Source organism: Onychostruthus taczanowskii, unplaced genomic scaffold (genome assembly GCF_017590055.1).
Source record: "Onychostruthus taczanowskii isolate IOZ18803 unplaced genomic scaffold, ASM1759005v1 scaffold168, whole genome shotgun sequence".
Taxonomy (NCBI): domain Eukaryota; kingdom Metazoa; phylum Chordata; class Aves; order Passeriformes; family Passeridae; genus Onychostruthus; species Onychostruthus taczanowskii.
Window position 1 is genome coordinate 174,024 of NW_024498884.1, and position 20,210 is coordinate 194,233.

Consider the following 20,210-nt stretch of genomic DNA (forward strand, 5'->3'; position numbering starts at 1 on the left):
GCATACAAAACCACCTAAAGAAATTACATCACACCCAAGTTAGGATCCCACAGAAACTCTACAAGAAGTGCATAGGTCTGAATAAGATCATAAAAAACCCAATAGAAATAAAACTATTAGATGGCGAATTAATCAATTCCTGGAAATATGATAATAAAAAACCCAAAGAACTAGAAAAACCCAAAGAAAAATATTTCCTGCTCTGTGAAAGAATAGATCAACAGATGTCCAAATAAAATGCTTAATTGTGCAGTCTAGATACAAATAAGCATAGCTGAAGATTTTATCACTTTGATAAAATTCTGACTGTGTACCAATTTGTACCCTGGTGCACGTAAATATGAATTTCTTCCCATATTTTCCAATTATTTTGAATGGTTTCTGTAATTGCAGGGTGTTAATGGTTCCATATCCCAGTAAACCTAAGTAAATTCCTAGTGCGAAGCATGTATCATAGGCCAAACATATTTTTCCTGGTTCTATAAAAATAAATAAAAAGAAAGTGTATCAGTGTTTAAGTCCCAAAGGCATCTAAGAGAATGAGGAAAATAGTACTGAACTGGATGGTGTTTGCATTAGATTGATCCTACCAGGGGATAAAAAAAGCCATCAAGGTCCTCCAAAGAATAAGCCCTCCGCCGCTCCTGATTGTTCCATCCTTCTTACTGCCTTAATATCCAGTGTTAACTAGTTTTTTTCATAAGCTACTCTATTGTTAGGATTTTTTGGTTTGGGCTGGGCACCTTTTCATTTTTGTAGGGGATACGTATGTGTATGTATGTGTGTGTGTGTGTGTGTGTGTGTGTGTGTGTGTGTGTGTGTGTGTGTGTGTGTGTATGTGTGTGTGTGTGTGTGTGTGTATAACAAAATTAATTAACACCTAAATTTTTTTGGTCTCCAAATATTAATTACACTATATTAAGTAAATATTGTATCAAGACTAACTTTCAAAGAAGGGTCGATCTAACACATACCATCCATCTGATTTTCTTCTTTCACAAGTCAGAGAAAAAATTCTTTAGTTAGTTTCTTGAATTAATTGGAATTAAGATCTTTTGTTTCTTTCCTGTGAGGGCCACCAAGGACTGGAACAGGCTATCCAAAGAAGTTGAGGAGTCTCCTTCTGTGGAGATATTCAAAAGCCATCTAGACACAATCTTCAATAATGTTTTCCAGGGGACTCTGCTCAAAAAGGGATGCTGGACTAGATGGGCTCCAGTGGACCGCTCCAAATTTAATAATTCTGAGATTCTGAATTCAGTGATTAATGAGTTGTGAAAACACAAGAAAGGTTAAAAGAAACCTTTTTTTAATTTATCAATGCTCTTTTATATAGAGCTGAAATTTGCAGTGTATTACAGAAAAGAAATATATACAATGAAAGAAATCAATTTTGATGACAGATTAGTTTAATTGAGTGTGCTTTCCTATATGTGATAAGGAATTTGAAAATGAGTATGGCTTTGTAATCCATCTCCTGTTCATTTTATCTGACTATGCTTTGCCCATTAGGGAGCAAAAATACCATACTTACATTCACTAGAATAGAAAAACCATACAAAATTTACACACTTCCTTCACATTTTTTAGAACGTAGAAATAAAAAAAACCTGAAACAATACAACAAACAAAAAAATCCCCAACCAACCTAAAAAACCAAAAAGAAAAACAATAAACAAACAAAAAAACCCTAAAGAAACAAAACAGGAAAAAACGCCTCCCAAAACACATACAAACAAACAAAAACACTTATTGTGCACAATGTCAGTCCAGTAAGGTAGGAGGAGATATAGACATAAACAGGAAAGACCTTTCTTGATGAATTAATAGATCCACAGAAGAGAAACTGATGGAGACAAGGAGCAGATTTTAACATGCTGTCAGTGGAGAATCAGAAACCATGAGAATTTTTCTACAGCCTGTTTGCTGAATGCAGCAATGCTTTGTCACTGGCATTCGAATTTTAACATTTTGCTGAAACTACCCTTTAGGACAAAGAAACAACAAGTACCTCTGGCCAAGTACTTTCCATTGTCTTTAATATTAGAAGAATAGCACTGGATTTGGAGCAGACAATTTGGCTTTGGGCAGACATTTGGTAAACCAAGAAATGCAACTGTCAAAAGCATCATTCTTTCCACTTAAAGTGAATTTTTATTTCCCAGTGTAAAAAACGATACCTCTGACCTGTCAATTCCACTTGACACCTTGATGGTGTTGGTGTTCTCCACTGAACCAGTGCTTGCCATCATGTATGTGGACTGTGCAGAGACTTGCATCAAAGAAGCATGTGGCTTTACATATGGTCTTGTATATGTCCACCTGCCATGCTATTTTCACATCATGTTAACTGTGAAACTAACCCTAGGTGCAATTCAATCACGCAGTACAGATTAACATAAACAGAGTGGAATTAGCATTCTTTGATTAAAAATGCATTGAAAAGGTAAGGAAAAATGCAATTTGCCTGTCTCTCATACTATAAAAGTTGAAGAACCAAAAGAAGATATGTGAGGAACAGAGGAAAACATTTACATGCAGCAGGATGCAAAAAATCTATAAATATGATCAAGACAATACAGTCATTCAAGAAAAAATGTAAGTAATTTGTAGTCTCAAAGAAAGAAATAAAATTTGGTTAAAGTTAAGTGAAGAAAAAAATCAAATTCACATACAGAAATTATTTACTAAATGACACACATAAAAAGAAAATTTGTTATTGTGGTCAAACACACTTAAGAAACAAATAAAGAAAGTGGTTTAGAGGCTTGAGTCTACTAGGTCTAAGGTGTTTTTGGAATTTCAGAATGGAAATCATAGTTCAAGTTTATTTCTAGCCTATGGAAAGCTTCTTCATCACTATGAGTTAAAAAACAAAACAAAACAAACCCAACAATTTTCATAGGAGTATAATGGTAAGAGATTTCAGGGGGTCATGTACTTTTCTTCATGCAATTTGTAGTATGATTACACTGATATAGACTTACATTCCAGAGCTTGAACAATTATGTGTGTGTGTATGTACATGTGTGTGTATATATATATATATATATATATATATAAAATATGTGTTGTAGTTTAGGTAGTGTTCCTGAAAAGAAACAGAAATTATCCAAAGTTCTTTCTCTATTTCAGTTAAAATTAAATTAGTTTAACTCTGATGGAAAAGAAAGCTCCGTGCAAATTCTTACAGTTAAATAAATATCAGGAATCCAAAAACTTTGACCTCCTACCGAATTTGAAGATCTAGGCATAATAAAATGTCTATATATTTTAACCTTGGAAATATAAGACAAAACAGAACACCTCATCTTCAGCAGAGATGACAAAACAATAAACTTGGTCCATTTTATCTCCTGTTATGCGTAACAGCTCACAGTCTATTAATAAATCTGACATCTCAAATGGCTTCAATGCAAAATATTTTCAAAATTAAAAAAAAGGAAGCATAATATGCTTTCCTCAGAATTGCCAGTTTCTGTTCAACTCTGATATTTCTTAAGAAGATGAAAAGTAGAATGCAAATCTTTTAAAGCATACCTTTATTTACCAAAGTCATAATCTTACTTCTGCCTAGATGCTGATAAAAAAATTAACTTCTTTTTTTAAACTACATGAGCAAGCTTTTTAATTCAACATATTTTTTTTTTTAAATAATAGCAAAGAAATGTTTCCTAACAGTGAGAAAGAAATTTGTGGTTACTATGAATGAACTGAAAGGTTATAGCTAAACAAATTTCAAGCTATGACAGTTCTCCTAGTAATTTTAAGATGCCTTAAACATCTGTCTTACTGTTAATAGACTGATCTCATGCCATCAGTTTCATGTGGTGATCACTTGTTTTTGAAAAGAACCAAAAAAGCCTACATTAACTATCCATGGATTTTTCTAAGTGTTTTTGAGGTTTTGTCCATTATTCACAAACAGACTGACCCATATAGAGACCTGAGGAAAAGGCATACACCCACCTACATTTTTTAAGAAGACACAAAAGATCAGTACAGAATTCTTCATGTGCACATTTTTCCATATAACATAGGGGTTTTTACCTTCTTTTGATAGTTAAGGATGTAAGACCAATATAGATGGTTCATAAAAAACAGCACTCTATACTGTTGAAGATAACACACGGACACAAATCACAGGCTCTTTTTTAGGCTGAACAATAGGCAGGAAATAGAGCTGTTTTTCTTACGTCAAAACTTATCTTCTGCACATATGCCTGTCCCTTGTTCCCTCTCACTATTGAAAGATATCATTGTCCATGAGACTGTTGCTTCAAAACAAGGACTGAATTAATGAAGCCTGGACAGATTTCCATAACTATTGTTTTCCAGTAATCTGTTTCAAAAAACTACTTCCATTTACATTTGAGAAAAAAATTCCTTCTAACAATTTTTCTGGCATAATAATATTGCCATTATCACATGCCACACTCAAAAATGTTAACTGATACTGAAATCAGCTTTTAACAAGAAAATGTTGTTGCCAATACTTTCTTTATTCTAGAATTTTACAATAATAAATTTAAGTTTTCAAGATAGCATAATTTTATTTCAAAAGGCAAACTACTACAAAGCAGAAGCAAAGAACTATTAATACGGAACGAAACTAGTATGGCTTTCTAAAATGAATTTTTGGGAACACATACTGATGCTGTTTCCCAGAAATGTTATGACAGGAGGTACAGTCTTACAAAGACCATTTGTTCTGGGGATACTTAGGCCCCTGCACTGGAAGGCAGGAATGAGGAGAAGAATGAAGGGCCCAGAATTAAAGGGGAAAGAGTGACCTGCTACACTACTTAGTCACATACAGCTCTCTACCAAGCCAGATGGAATTCAGCCATAGATACTGAGGGAGATGGTAGAAGTGCTTACTGAGAGACTTCCAAGCACTGGCCAGCAGTCCTGGTTAATCAGAGAGGTCTTGGGTGATTCAAAGTTAAATGTGAGCCCCACCAACAAGAAGGTCCAGTAAGAAGATACAGGTTTATTCTTTCCCTAATGTAAAAACATTATTTGCACAGGCGTAATGACTCAAGACATCTCAAACAACTACTTATTCTTAGGGTTTAATGATATCATGGTAAGTGACACAATAGAGACATAAGATGTATAGAGATCTCTAGTTTTAGACAGAAGCAACATTTTTTCCAGTTAACATTCTCAATTTTTGTCATGTTAGGAAGAGATAATTTATTATAAGCTATGTGTTGGAGGTTAGAATTCTTCCTTTTGTTTTCTTTCTGTTAGGGAATTTTCTCCCATTTTGTTGCTAAGAGACATTAACAACTGGGTAGTTAGAGAAAAGAAGTTGCCCTGGGAAGGATGCAGCTGGCTTCTCTCTTATCAGAGGGTTTCTCTCGGAAGGGCAGGGGTACTGTGAGAACTGGTTTGGGAAAAAGGGGGCTGGGGCAGCTCCTAGCTCCCTTGCTCTCTCAGCTTTGGAGAAAGATGGTCAGAGCTGCTGCTTATGGAGAATTAGGGGGGGAGGTGTGAGAAGGGGGAGGAATTCACTGCAGCTGCCAGAGCCCAGGCTGGTCCTGCTTCTTCTGCCCTGGGGTGAGCCTCTGCTCGTGAGAGCAGCCACTGAGCTGAGACCTTATTAATGCCCAACCTCACTAAAAAAAGGTTTTCACTATCAGCTCCACTGCCTCAGGAGAAAACCCCAGGATCTCCAGCCCTTTCCCCTCCCAGGGAGCCTCGGGTCTCCAGAGCTGGGCCGCAGCCCTGCCATTCCTTCACCACTGCTCTGGGTTTTTGCTACGCTATAGTTCTGCACGCCCTGCCTGCTGGGACACCCTGTGGTTCCAGCTACAGCCTGCCCTGATGTCCCAGCCGCTGCTCTGAGCTTCCTGCTGGGGCCCACTTTTGTCAGCCGTGAGGGAGCCGGGCGCCACTGCACCCGCCCGGCCCACCAGGAGCCAGCAGCGCCCCTGCCAGCTGCGGCCGGAACCACACCAATAGGGAAAGTGCTTCAAGAGCACTTTGCAAGAAGTGACTTCCATGGAATTTCTGCTCTCGTTTGCTGTTGCTGCCACTGCTGTTTGTTTGCCTTGCTATACACAAGAGTAAAGAACTGTTATTCTGTTTCTCATATTTTTGCCTGAAAGCCCCATAAATTCAGAGTTATAATAATTTGGTGGGAAGGGCATCATATTCCCCATTCCAAGGGAAGTTCCTGTCTTCCTTGGCAGACACCTGTCTTTCAACCAAGACACCGTGTTAAAATATATGACATGCCTATACTACTTCACAGGTATCTTCAGGAATGGTGATATTTTCTGGGAAACGCTGTTATTCTGTTCCAGATTCAAGATTTGAATTGTTCGGCATTCCACTAAGTCTAATTTAAGGGTGTTGTAACAGGAGAAACAAAGAGACACAATGGTAGATGAAGACACTGTTTCAGACCCTGGTAAGATTAGATATGAATTTTTGCTTCACTAGTTTGCTAATTTCAGTTTTTTACTGCTCTGCTGTTGATAATAAGATTGTGGGACAACTGAGTTTATGATGGCAATTTTTTCAGTCTGAGAAACATTGAGGATAAAACTGCTGGCCTGAATCTGAAACTCTTTCAACTCTCACCACCCACTCCGTGCCAGAATGTGATGGAGATTGATGGACAGCCAGAAGGAGAAACCAGAATGCTTGCAATTTTCAGCAATGCAAAAAAGCAAAGGGAAAGCTTTTGCTGTTGAGATCACCACAAATCCCTCTTTCTACAACTCAAACTGCCTTGAGTGGAACATTGAACCTGCTCAAATTTGAAAGAAACCTTTGCTAACTCCATAACCTAAAATAGAGAAGGAAACTATGCAGAAAGAAAAATCTCTGACATATAACAGGAAAAAGGAATCCTCAAAAAACAACAATAAAAATTGACCACTTCCTTTGCTCATCTCCCAGTACCCTAAAATAACAACTTTCCATAAGAGAGTCTAATTAGTGAAGACATCATAAGACCAATCTAATCATAAATTCATGTGTTTAAATCAAGCTGCATAGTTTTACAGATTAATTTAAAACTCCAGATATGCAACTCCTCATCTCTTATCTGCGACATAGTTAAGCCTGCTTTTATAAAAACCAATATAAAATTAAGATATGAAGAAGAGTTTAAATGGGTGAATTTTCTAGTAGAATATCCCAAATTTTCTCACAGTAGATTTGCATGAGCGTGATAGCCCTCTAAAACCTAGACTCAGCCTTAGAAAAGCAAAACCTGAAGAAAATGTGTATTCAACTGAATGTATACAAAATGTATCAGTATCAAGCAGTAAAATCCTGCCCAACTTGTTGATTTTGCTAGGTGCAAAGCATGAAAACCCCCTACTTTAAATCTCAGTCTTTCCCTTGCATTAAATAAAGCCCATCTTTGGGTCTCTCATTTTAAAATTCAAATTACTTCAGAGTCTTAACCTGGTCATTACACTGCAGCAAGCACATTCTCATGAAGTCATCACATAAACTCACCACTTAATTAGCCTATACACAATCAATTCATTAATCGTGACAAAAAATTTGCCTGGACCATTTTCCTTAAGAAGACATTGGTAGTGGCTTAGACTACCATGGTTTAATAGTATTCTTCTTGTGTCTTAATGGTATTCTTCTGTAGCTTTATACATGCTTCTGCATGCTTTTGGGGATTTGTTGGCCCAAGGGGGAGAAAAAAAAGGTAACTCTTTTCACAAATATACAAAGAATTTGAAGCACAGTAAGTTTTCACTTTTTCTCACTTCTCAAAATAAGCTATTGTGTATTTTCCTAGGGACCAGAGGTAAAGTCTGACCTTTGTACTCATCTTTTTATCCCCACCAATAGCAACAAACACTAAGACCGAACAGGTATTAAAACATAATTAGCAACAACTGAGGATGTGTTGAATGCTAAAACTCTTTTCGATATATCTGATAAATTTTGCATTTCACTGATCAAAATTTTCAAGGCTATTTGTCATCACATATTTGAATTGTGAGAGACTGAAATGTTATGGTTAATGGCTCTTAAGAGGAATAAATGCCCAAATATTTCTGACTGCAGCTGAATAATTCATTCTAAGTTTTGAAAGATGGGAGTTGTTTGAAAGAGTAATATAGGGTATGTTTGACTATGATAAACAGATTCATAAAAGTAACTGATAGAGCTGTTAAAACTTGCCATGCCAAGGCTAATATAGATAGATGTGTCTCTTTGAGGCAAAATAATCAGTTAAGTCAGCAAAATCATGCATAAAAGCTAAAAAATACTTTTCCACTCTTTTTGTATTTTCCAATCAGTAGACTTCTAGAGAATAGAGCCTAAGTTAATAGATCACAAATTTGAAAAAAAATCCCATGCTGACTCCAGTTTGTATCTATGACTAGGCACTAACACCACCTAGTTTTTAATATTCCATTAAGAACATAGAAGCCCTTAACTAAGGGATTAGCACAAGTATCTACAGTTACCTGATGGAGATTCGGGATATTATGCAGTTAAGTTACTATCCTTTTTACCCAAATATTCCTGTCAGTAACTCTAATAAATAATAACAATGTTGTGATTATAGGACAAAGTTGCACAGCCAGCTAGTTAAAAAAAATATGATTATTGTAAATGCCATGGAGACCCATAAGAAATTCTCTGATGTCTTTTACAACATAGAGGGTGATAGCAAGACCAACAAATATATAGAATACATGACCTGTCTACTAACCCAAATAAAACTTTATCTAAACTGGTAAAAATAAAATTCAGATTTTTTTATTGAAAATTATGGAAGTTACTGAAGTCTACCCAAAAAAGTCTCTATGCTCAATACCTGCCAAATATGTGAACATCACACAAGGAAATCTGCTGAAAAACTTACAGATAAATTAACAGATATAAGAAATAAAACCTTTTGATAAAGGACATACTTTTGTTTAAAATAAGTTAAATGCTGTAAATTAGAATATTTCATGAAATTTTCTGATACTTTGACTCAGATCTGAAGATCAAAAAACCATGAATTCTAGCTAGCATATCCACAGATAACTATATAGAAAAGTAGAGGGAGGGTCTCTTTGAGGAACATTAAACCAGTTCTTTTCAGTGATATTTTAATTAGGTCCACTTAACCTTGAAAAAATAAGGCAATTTAAAAAGTGGGAAATAATAAGGTATTCACTGAATTTTCAAAGTATAGATCTGATCACACAGAAATCTCTGCTAGATATGAATAGCACTGCTATAGCTGCTGAATCACTTATTTAAAACACACTGAAATATTCCTGACACAATTTAAATCTAGCAAGTGTTGCTCTGATTTTTTAAGATTTTCTAGGCCTTCTGATGTTTGTATTCTTGTATCAAACTTTCTCACACACTTTCTGTAAACAACTTATTGTTTTGCATTCTTTTATAGAGGAGGAGAAACTTGATGGACTGTTGGTTTGTCCAGTGTCCATGGAGAAGTGACACTTTAACCCTCCAATTCACTGTCACCTTTGGAAATCTATAAATGTTAGAGTCAGAAAATAAACTTCCCTTTTTCCTGCCTTGAGAGTAACAGCGTGTCTGCATCATGTTGTCTCATGTCCTGTAGTGACAAGCAAATTTCATACAAGGGAAGAAATATGCAAAAAAAATTCATTCAAAACTACTTACCGATGACCTTTAAAACAAGTGGTAGCAAATGGCATTGTCTGGTAGCAGAAAATGTAGATTTAAATGGATTAAATGCCTATTCCTAAAACCTATTCCTTATTCAGCATAAAAATGCAAGATCATAAGATTTAAGTACATACCCAGTAGAGGAATAACATTCCTTTCCATTTATAGAAAATATAGAAAGAAGAAAGTACACAGTATTGATATACAAATTACTATCTAGTTTGTCCTTACATGATTCAAGTTTCCAGTAATTAATCAAAAATATATAAAGCACAAGCTTGTAAAACTTTAGTAAATTCTATGCCATGACCAATACTATGAAGATATGATGATCACATGGAATCTTAGCTACAAAAAATATGCACAGTCAAGTTTTTACGAAGATACTGCTCAGGTCGGTATCAATTGAAGGTGAAGTTGATAAAATAAGACATTTACACTAAAAGGGATATGAATATGTTACTTCAAAAAGCAACAAAAATTGTATTCATGATCTCAAAAAAATTATCTTTTTGTGTATCTGTCTGTCTTAAACATAGAGATTTCATTTTTAGAGTGTGCCGGAAGGTCACAAGGAAGGCTAAGGTCTGTTTGGCATTAAATCTGGAAAGGGATTTCAAGGACATTGGTAGTAAAAGGAAGAAATGTGCATCTGATGCAGAATGATGCAGGTGTCCTACAAAGGACACAGAGAAGGAGGGAATACTGAATGCCTTTTTGAGTTTAGTCTTTACTGCTAAAGGCAGGCCTCAGGCACCCCAGACCTCTGTAAGCAAGAGCACCAAAACAGCTTGCCCAGAGAGGCTGTGGACACTCCTTCTCTGGGGACATCCAAAATCCACCTAGATGTGATTCTGTGCAACCTGTTCTAGCTGATTCTGCTTTAGCAGTGATGTTGGACTAGATGATCTCCAGAGGTCCTGTCTCACCCAAACCACTCTGTGATTCACTCTATATTTAAAATGTATTTGCCCATTAAGAAAACTACTTTGGAAATAGATTTCAATTTTTTTCCCCAAAAGTCTCTGCATTCTAAAAGTGTTCAGAAGATAATTCTTACCCATTATTTAAAACCTTAACTACACGGACACATTGTGAGGCAGAGGTTATCAAGTTTTCCAGTGAATGCATAGACATGTGTTTATGAAACAGAACAGCTATAAAAGTAGCCTGAAAACTGTCATTCAGTCATATAAGAGAAGATGATAACTAGCCATGGTATGTGTTTCACAGAAACTCAGACACAGAGAAAGAGCAGTAACAAATGAAAATTGGATTGAAAATACTGAAATACTATTGACAAAAATCGGATTCCTAAAAGTTAAAACAGGAAATTGTGCATCTAAGTGTATGTTGGAGATGCCAAGTTTAAGAAACACTTATATCTCCAAACTTCTTTTCCTATTTTTAGGACTTCAGTTTCAATTTGTAAAAAAGTTTGTAAAGGAAATTTAAGTGTCTAAAATGGAAATATGAAAATTATTCAAATGTTACTACGTTGTAGACATGATAAATTGTTAAAATAACTTGTAAACTATTAAAATGTCATGACCATGGCAACACCAGGGTTAAGATATTGTATAATCAAAATAATTTGAGGTTTTTTCTGAAGTTCAACGACCAAAGTTTTTATAAAAAATATGTTCTTTCACCTTGTTAACTTTAAACTTCAGGAATTATACTAGGCATAAAACAAATCCATGTATGACAGAGACATTCTTCAAATTAGGTCTGAAGTCCATTTCTGAAAGTATCTTTGCTCTGTTTAAGGAGAGTGGCTGGAATAAACAAGAGAGGTCTGCTACTACTTAGTTGCTCAATAAGCTTTGAGCAAACTGAACACATTCTGTTCTGATTATCAAGATGAAATGATTTCTTCAAAGGCAGCTTGATTTCTTCAAGCACACAATCTGTCTGTTGCAGAAAATAGGGACAATATTTTCCCAGCCATAGCACAATTTTCCTCATCCATCACAAGTCATTTTCAGGCAAGCATATGGGTTCAAGCACAAGCTTCTCATATTAGAATGAAAATGATAGGGATCAGTGCAATATCACTCTAGAGCAGCCAGCACCTGAAAGGAGAGACAAAGAACTATTTTTTTTTTTTTTTTTTTTTTTTTTTTTAGTTCTAATGATTTCTACGGCATTTTCCACATACATATGAATATTACAATGTTATTAAGATAACCAATAGGTAAAGGCAACATAAAATAATTCATCATATATCACAATGAATTATTTTAATGGAAAAATGGTGCACTAGCATCAATATATTTAGCATTATTTTTAACTTACAAAAACAACTCAAGATAATAGCACTGTCATTTACAGGATTTCTGCATTTTAGAAGTGCAAAGTCATTTATAGCACAAACTCACCAACAAAATATGCAGAAAAGGCAGAAGCAAAGAAGTGGATGATTGTCGTTTCTCTTGTAGCACCCATATATAGAAAGTTGTAGCTGCTTTGCTATTGCTTATGATGCAGGTGGAAACTGTCTGGAAAATATTCCTGATCAAGTTCAGTCCCAGAAACCAGTTCTGGTACACAGTTAATAGTTTGCAAAGCAGAAATCTTTAAAATAAAAAAGTATCATCCCAACACATTTACATTTGATTCTCAAAGCTGCTACTAATTTAATGACAGCAACATTAATGCACACATTTAAAATAACCTGTGAATGTCTAAATCTAGAGAGTATTTACTTCCGCATGCTGTGGGATTTGCATATTTTCAAGGCATCTTGCAGTCCTTGATTAAATACATGTTTTTTAAATGTGTGTGTGTGTAGCTTTTTTTATCCATGGTTTGCCATAATATACATACTGTCAATATAAATTTTACTTGTTCTGGCATTAACAATTCCTTTAATGTTTACCCACAAAAACTATATAAGTTTTATTAAAGGCACTACATTTTTTGCTGATGTTTCTATCTTTTTTTCCTTCCTTTTACCTTATCTTAAATATTCTGGGACAGGTTAACCTTGATGCATGCATTCATCTTTTCACCTAATATAAGATATTTTATGCAGTACATTAATCATTGTGACTGCAAAATTAGCCTTATTAGATTGCCATTTAAGTGTCTAAAAATAGCACTGCGGTCAGAGTGCTTTGAAAACAGAAGCAGATAGAGAAATGTTTAAGCTCATAAGGTAAGTTCAGAAATTTTATGTTTTAAATATCTTAAATAAATATTAAAATGTCCTCGTAAGTGGAAGTTTATACACGCAAATTATTTCACAAAGGCATTTGCCCAGTAGTTCTCTGTCTGTGTTATGCCACCTGATTCCTTGTATTTCTGACTTTCTTCATACTTAGTTTTTCGTATTTCCCTTGAAGTTCATTTTATACCTCGAGTTAAGAATATTCTCCTCCTTTGTTTTTTCCTGCATCCGCCTGCATCTTTTGCCAGTCAAGAAAAACCATCAAATGCCACCTTAGTCAGTTCACAGACAACACCAAGCTGGGCAGATGTGTTGATATTCTGGAGGGTAGAAAGCTCTAGAGAGGGATCAAGATGGTCTGGATTGATGGGCTGGGGCCAGTTGTATGAAGAGATCTCAAAGTCAAACACCCCTGCCACGGGCAGGGATACCTTCCATGAGATGCGCTTTCTGTCACACATTTCCTCTTTAAGGGGGATGACTCCTCACACTCTTCTGTACTTCAGCATGTGTCCTTACCACGGACTGCAGTCCTTCAGCTACTCAATGGTCCAGTGTGGGTCTCCCATGGGGGTCATTACTACATGCTCTACTTTAATTCATACATAAAGAGGTTCTCTCTTTCCTGTGACTAGCACAAGAAGTGTCAGGCAGTCTGAAGTCACAATACTTCAAAATTGTACCTATGGTAAATGTAGTGATAGAGTACCCGTTGAAATTATCTATGGCTTGGCTTGCAGAAGGAATCAACAGAAAAACCTTCTGGGTTCAAAAAGTAATTAGCAGCAGTCCAAAAAAGTAGCACATGTAAAAGCAGTAGTCTTTTGATACTAAAGCGAAGCAAATTATGATGAAGAATGATGACTCTACTCTCTAAGGAAGAGGATCATAGCAAACATGAATCACTGAGTCTAAGGAAGAGTCACCAGCTTTATCAAAACAGTGCATTCTTTAAACTTACAATGTGATTATCACAGAATACTTGTGATACCGTATTTCTTAACCTGCAACTTTGATAATTGTGAGTTATTTTGCACCATGGGAAATCTCCAATAAAAAAAAAAAAGCCCCAACTCCTTTAAAAAGGAAGTTGTGAACATGTGTAGCAATTCATATGCAATTAATTCTTCACCATCCATAAAATTATGGTACATACCATTAGAATAGTAACTGTTACAGAGAAAATACTTCTGTGTAAATTCACAGGGCTGAGAATATTATGATAAAGCGAACTTACAGTTTTAACTTTGGCCAAGTTTAATTAAACAACCAGTAGATCTCAGAACCTAAATGTATGTACAAAAATAAACACACATAAACAAATTTGTCTTCTAAAAGCGAATTTACAAAATGGTCATAATTTCCCCAGATTTTAGCTATTTTTGTCTATTAGTTTTCATTTCTGTCTGGAAATAATTGTTAAAGGGAAGATTCAAAACAAATAAAACTGAAAACTCAGATCCAGGTGTGGAATGGATAAATCACTATTCTCACTGGAAAAAAATCCACAAAGCTGAAGGCTGAATATATGTGTATTTCCATAGGTGTGTCAGAGAATAAATAGTCAACATTAAATCAAAGAGGAATTGCATTTCTTTTGTTCCTCAAAACTCCTGCTAATGAATAACATCGGGCTTTTCTCCATGAGTTAGATGACTCATGTTTTCAGTGAAATTGTCAGCCATGGGAAACTTGTTATTCAAATTGTGAATTGCTACACTTCTTCCCCCTCTTAACTCCTTCCTTTTAATGTCTTTGTCTTATTACTCTCCTTTTAAAAGAAGAGCCATTAGTAATGTCAGGAGAGAGTACACAGCACAAAATCTCTTGTGATAAAAAAGTATGAATTTAGTTAAACACAAAAATTATACTAGTTGAAAGGGTCAGTATACATAGCCCCAAATAGACAAATATAATTACAATAGGAGATTTTTCACAACCAAAATACAGGTGATATTATCTAGAATTATGAGGAAGAATGCAAATACAAATCAAGAAGACAAATGAATAGCAATTCTTCTAATAAAGGTAGTATTTAAAGACATAAGATTTCCTAGTACTTCTTGAACGAAATTTAACATATATTCTTATCATGTTTTACTGTATACCTCCTGAGGTCTGACAGAAGTGAAAAGAATCATCATTTCCAGAGAAAAAAAAAATGATAATTTAATATACAAAGAGATTTGAGGCCTCTGCTGATTTTAAAGGTAAAAAAAAAAAAAAAAAAAAAAAAAAAAAAAAAAAAGCAAAAGATTGGGCTTCGGAGTTTGAACTTACTGCACATGAAACTACATCCTAAGGAAGAGGAACACAATAAAAAGATTGAAGAATATAAAAGGATACAACATGTGTTGTTCAAATACTTCTATATTTATGGTAAAATTAAAGAAAATATAATATTGAGCTGAATTTATTTCTTTCCAAGATTCAACTAATCATTACCAAAGGGAATTATTTCTGTGCAAAAACATGTTTCTTACCACTAATAACAACTATTTCACTTGGGAATTATCTTGACCAGAACTGTACCAATTACTAAAAGAGATATAAATATTGATACTAGTAAGGTCTGACTGAAAAAATCTTATATATCAAGAGCAGTGCAGAAAACACTTACAGTTCACTTTAAAAAGACAGTGACAGTAATGTCACTGAGGACAGAAATCAAAATGTATGGTTGAAATAAGAAAAACTCTATTGTAGAACATATAGCTAAAAATACTTAACAGTACTTTATCTATAGCAACAGGAGTCCTAGGAATTAAATATAATGGAGTTAGTCTTTCAAACACTCCTCTAGTAATTAAATTATTTTAAGCAATAAATAAAATCCACATAAAATACAAACTTCCTACAGTTATGAGAGGGCAAGTAAGGCATACATTTACAGAAAAACTAGAACACTGAGAGCAAAATATATTGCAGGAGTAAAGACTACAGTCTCCATGATGTATTCTAAACCAATTCCCAATATACAGAAAAGTGAAAACAAATATTTAATAATTAGCAGCAGGGAAGGGACAGAGGATAATCTCACCTAACAACAGAATTTTTAAATCCAAATTCAGCACAAACACACAATGAACTGTTTTATAGGCAGGGGAAGGTGAAACATGGTTCATTTCAACCTAAGCAAGGCACCTATAGTCAGAGGAGCCAGCCTGGAAAAAACTACCCACTCCACAGACTATTAAGAGAGTTTTGATAACTAAATAATTCACAGATGTGTAGATAATATTCTTTCACCTCAGGTATAAAAATTTTACAGAGGATGAAAAAGCTGTTACAGCTGCACAGTGACACGAGTATCAAAACCTTAAGATAAGCCATAAGGAAACAAAGACAATTCAAAACTTACATCTGAAAAGAAAAATAGAAAGTAGGAAGCAGTGAATTTGCATACAAGAGAATTATCTCTACTTAAGTCTACAAAAAGTGGTTATGAAGTAAAAATTCTTTTTTCTAGTGACGATTTCAACACAGCACCCTCAGAATTGGACAACTTCCATCATTCTAATACAGAGAAGTATTAAGAAAACCCTAAAAGTGACTTCCGGTCAGTAGCCTTGTAACAGGCCAATGACTCAGTTAAACATAGGACAGAAATAACACAGTAACACAGTAGACTTTATAAAATAATGTTGGAGGTTCTTGCCTTAATGAACTTGAACATGTCATTTAAGAAGTTAGCATAAAGAGAAAACAGTCAGAGAAAATCTAAAAAATAAATAGGGATTTAAGAGTTTCAGTTTGAGACTAGATTTGTGTATCAGTTTAGAAAAGAGAAAATATATTCCCCTAGAAGCAGAACTCCTAAATAAAGATACATAAAAAAGATCAATAGAATGCCCTGAATCTGATGGTTTTCATCCTTGAATTATTCATTACTGCCTGCAAGCCATACCTTCAATCTGCATTGCAATCATTAATATAATCATTTTTTATTAAATTCGAGATGGTGGAATTGAAGCTTCACTTTTTAGCTCCTATAGATCTAACAACCCCCTTTATCCAACGTCTACATCAGCATTTAGCTATTTTTCTTAACTTTCATTTGATATTTTCCTGGTGGCAATATTCAAGAAATAACAATCTGCATCACTGTTTGCAATGCCAATATTGGATTTCAAAAGAGCCGTCACGGAAGAGATCAAGCTGCCCCACCTCTCAGATATGTTTTGTCAGTCTGTCTTAAGATGAGCAAAGACAATATTGTAGCAGCTTATGCTCATTTAACATTTGGAAAATTGATTGATTTTCTTACTCCCCACAGCCATATGGATTAGAAACTCATTTATTTCTCTTTGTTATGAAAACACAATTTGAAGCAGAAGTATGTAGCAAATTTTAAAAGCAGGATAATTATGCAACAAGTAAAACACTGCATAATCTCATTATACCATAGATGGGTTTTGACAGTAAGAGTGACAAGAACAATTTGAATTAAAAGTCAACAAAATCAAAATGCATAAAATGAAATACATTTTAACATAATGTTTAACTGCAGCAAGAAATATGTGAAGTCTAAGGCTTAGAAAAATTTAGAAATTAATCAGCTCTATGCATGGAGAACAGAATCCACTTGACAGGATACAATAACATAACACAAGTTTAAATATTCTTCTTCTAGTCCAAGCTGCCAATTACTGGGGATCAAGGAAAGATGCAACCCTTTTCTGAAACTATATAATCCACTTTTTCATGTAGACTGGGGACATAATCTCTCAAGTTTTGTACCCTTTGCTCTCATTTATATTTATGCAAAAGGGAAATTATGATCTTATTAATGGCTTATTAATTATCATTAATATTTATAAAGGTAGTCAGAGATAAGCAGGTTACAGCATCAGAAACTAGACTCTGAATTTGATGACCAAAACTTAAATATTGCTTAATTTATTTATTTTGTAAAAATAGACTGGGATTTGCTTGTTAAGATTTTAATTTCTTTGGTTGTTTCATTTTATTCTTACAATATGTTTAAATGTTTTTATGCATAAAAAAAATGCACAAAAATAAAGCAAGTGTTTTGTTTTGTTTTGTTTTTTAACCTTAACTAAAAGCCAAGTTTCATGCACTGGGATCAATACTTTCGGGAAAAGAAGTTTACTATACATAGCAAGACAAAAGAGATTTTGTAGTACATTTTTAATCCTCAGAATAATTCCTTGTGTCTTAATGGAGTACTTCTATGGCTAGGTTTTTGATGCTTATTTGCTTTTTACTGTCTTTCATCTTTTCAAGAGCTAAATTGCTTTGTATATTTAATTATCTAAACATTTTTAGTGTAGTTCTTTATATTTTACAGCTTTGCTTAGATTTGCAACAACGCACAGTAAGTTGCCTTTAAGTCTCTGCAGAACCAGAATTTTCATTATTGAAAGAACATACCCAAATGCTTTCTTCTTGACGATATTGCTTCCAATTCTGTCCACTGTCACTGAACATCAGAAGGTAGCTTGTTACCCAGTCTGAGCTCCCATAACCACCTTGAGTAGAAACAGCAGTGATCTCAGTTCTTTCACCAAGATCAATCTGAAGCCATTGATATTTATTGGATACAAGTGGAGACCAGCCACCAGCACCTTAAAAAGAAAGAAAAATAGTGAAAAGTATTCCTAAAAATAAGCAAGTTAGCACGAAGCTTGTATATACAAAAATAAATTAGTTCATTTGAGCAACGTTATCTAATTAAAATGTCCATCTCCAACATAGGGTTTTCAAACTAGATTATTGTTAGGAGTTCTTTCCAAGTCAAATGATTTAAAGATTCTCTGATTCTAATTCAAGATATAGTTGAATCAAAAGTATTTTGATATTATTTAGCAAGTATTCTGAAAATGTATACTAGATTGCTAGATATTGTAACCACATATAACTATTCTAAATTATTAGGAATTGATTCACACCCTTTTCTCTGTCTTGAAGTTCTACAATAAATTTTACAGAGTAATTTTTACCAACCAGACTCTTCAAGTAAAAAAATCTGAATTTTGTCATTTTATTTTATGCATCTAAATTTCATTTTATGTAGATTAGAAAATCTCCAGAGGTCCTGTCTAACCTAAAAGATTCTGCATGATTCTGTTCTCTGAGTCCTGGATGTACAAATTTGTATATGAAACAATAAAGCATAGTTAGATGACCAATTTAGATGGCACATGCTCTTTAAAATGACTAAAACACGTTTAAGCAAATGATAAAAGAGTATGAGATATACACATGCAGTTTCAAGTTCAGGCATACCTGTCTGCAAAGAAAAAAATTTGCCCAAAGTGTAGAGCTACACCTCCAATATTTTAACTAACCAGAAAGATATTAAAAGGAAGAAATTAAATCAATTCAGTGCTCCTTTGTCTTCCTTTGTTTGCTTTTTTTCTTCAGATCATGCTAGTTTTCCTGTAAAGTTGGGTGGAAAAGGTCAAAGGTAGGTATCAAACAATCTCATAAGAAAAACCACTGGTTTACGGAACTACATTGCAAAATATGCAAGTATTCAGACACAGCATCTGCTGAGTTTTATCAGAGAATGATGTGGTAAAAATTAAAAAAATATCTATTAAAGAACAGATTTAGATCTAACTCTGAAAAACACAATATAAGAGGCACATTGAAAAGTTCTTAAAGCATGCATACCCAGAACCAGAACAGACATATCTAGTTTCCACAACAATCAGTTAGCTACAATCCAATTTTATGTTTGTATGGGCTTCAAGATGTAGAAAAATTTATAGCTAAATACTACATATTGCTTAATTCTGTTTAGAGTCATAAGCCGAGTTCTTAACATTACCTCCTCTAAGAAAGAAAAAGAAAAAAGCATTTTTACTTAGGGATGCAAAACTGTCACTTAAATATAAAATGGTGGGAAATTATGTAGGTATTCATAAATTGCAAAAAAAGTGATGTCTGTTGTACAGAAAGAACTGAGAGAAAAACATAAAGTCCCATATATGTAACATACCCTTTGTCCACACATTTAAGAGGTAATTAAAATATAATATAATTAAAACTATGGAGTTAAATACTGTGTATATTTTTTTCTCTCTTTATCTAAATCAGTATTTTGAATTTTATGTAAATATGTGATTTCAGTGGCTGCACCACAATTACTCTCAAGCAGATTCCAAAGCTTTTCCTTATGACCACATAAATTCATCTTTCAAATTCATCTTTCATCTGCACTGTCTGTGCAGAACAGTGTTGTGGCATCAAACAAGAAAACTCTGTGAACAGTTGTCATGGGAGTTAAACAAGGGTCCTTGCACCCACAGGTAGAGTGGTCCAAATTCACATCATATACTGTATCTGTGACACATGCCACATAAGTCTTATCTGCCACCTTAACTTCCAAAACCTCCGTTCATGCATGAACACATATAGTCACAAC

General features: G+C 34.4%; 1 protein-coding gene across 1 annotated transcript in view; it reads right to left on the reverse strand.

Moving 5' to 3' along the window:
* LOC121333367 (contactin-associated protein-like 4) overlaps window positions 1-20,210 on the reverse strand; it is a 200,077-nt gene that overhangs the window by 105,946 nt on the left and 73,921 nt on the right. The window contains exon 3 of the mRNA XM_041399639.1: window positions 18,212-18,405. Coding sequence (XP_041255573.1) covers window positions 18,212-18,405 — 194 coding nt within the window. The remainder of the gene's footprint in view (window positions 1-18,211; window positions 18,406-20,210) is intronic.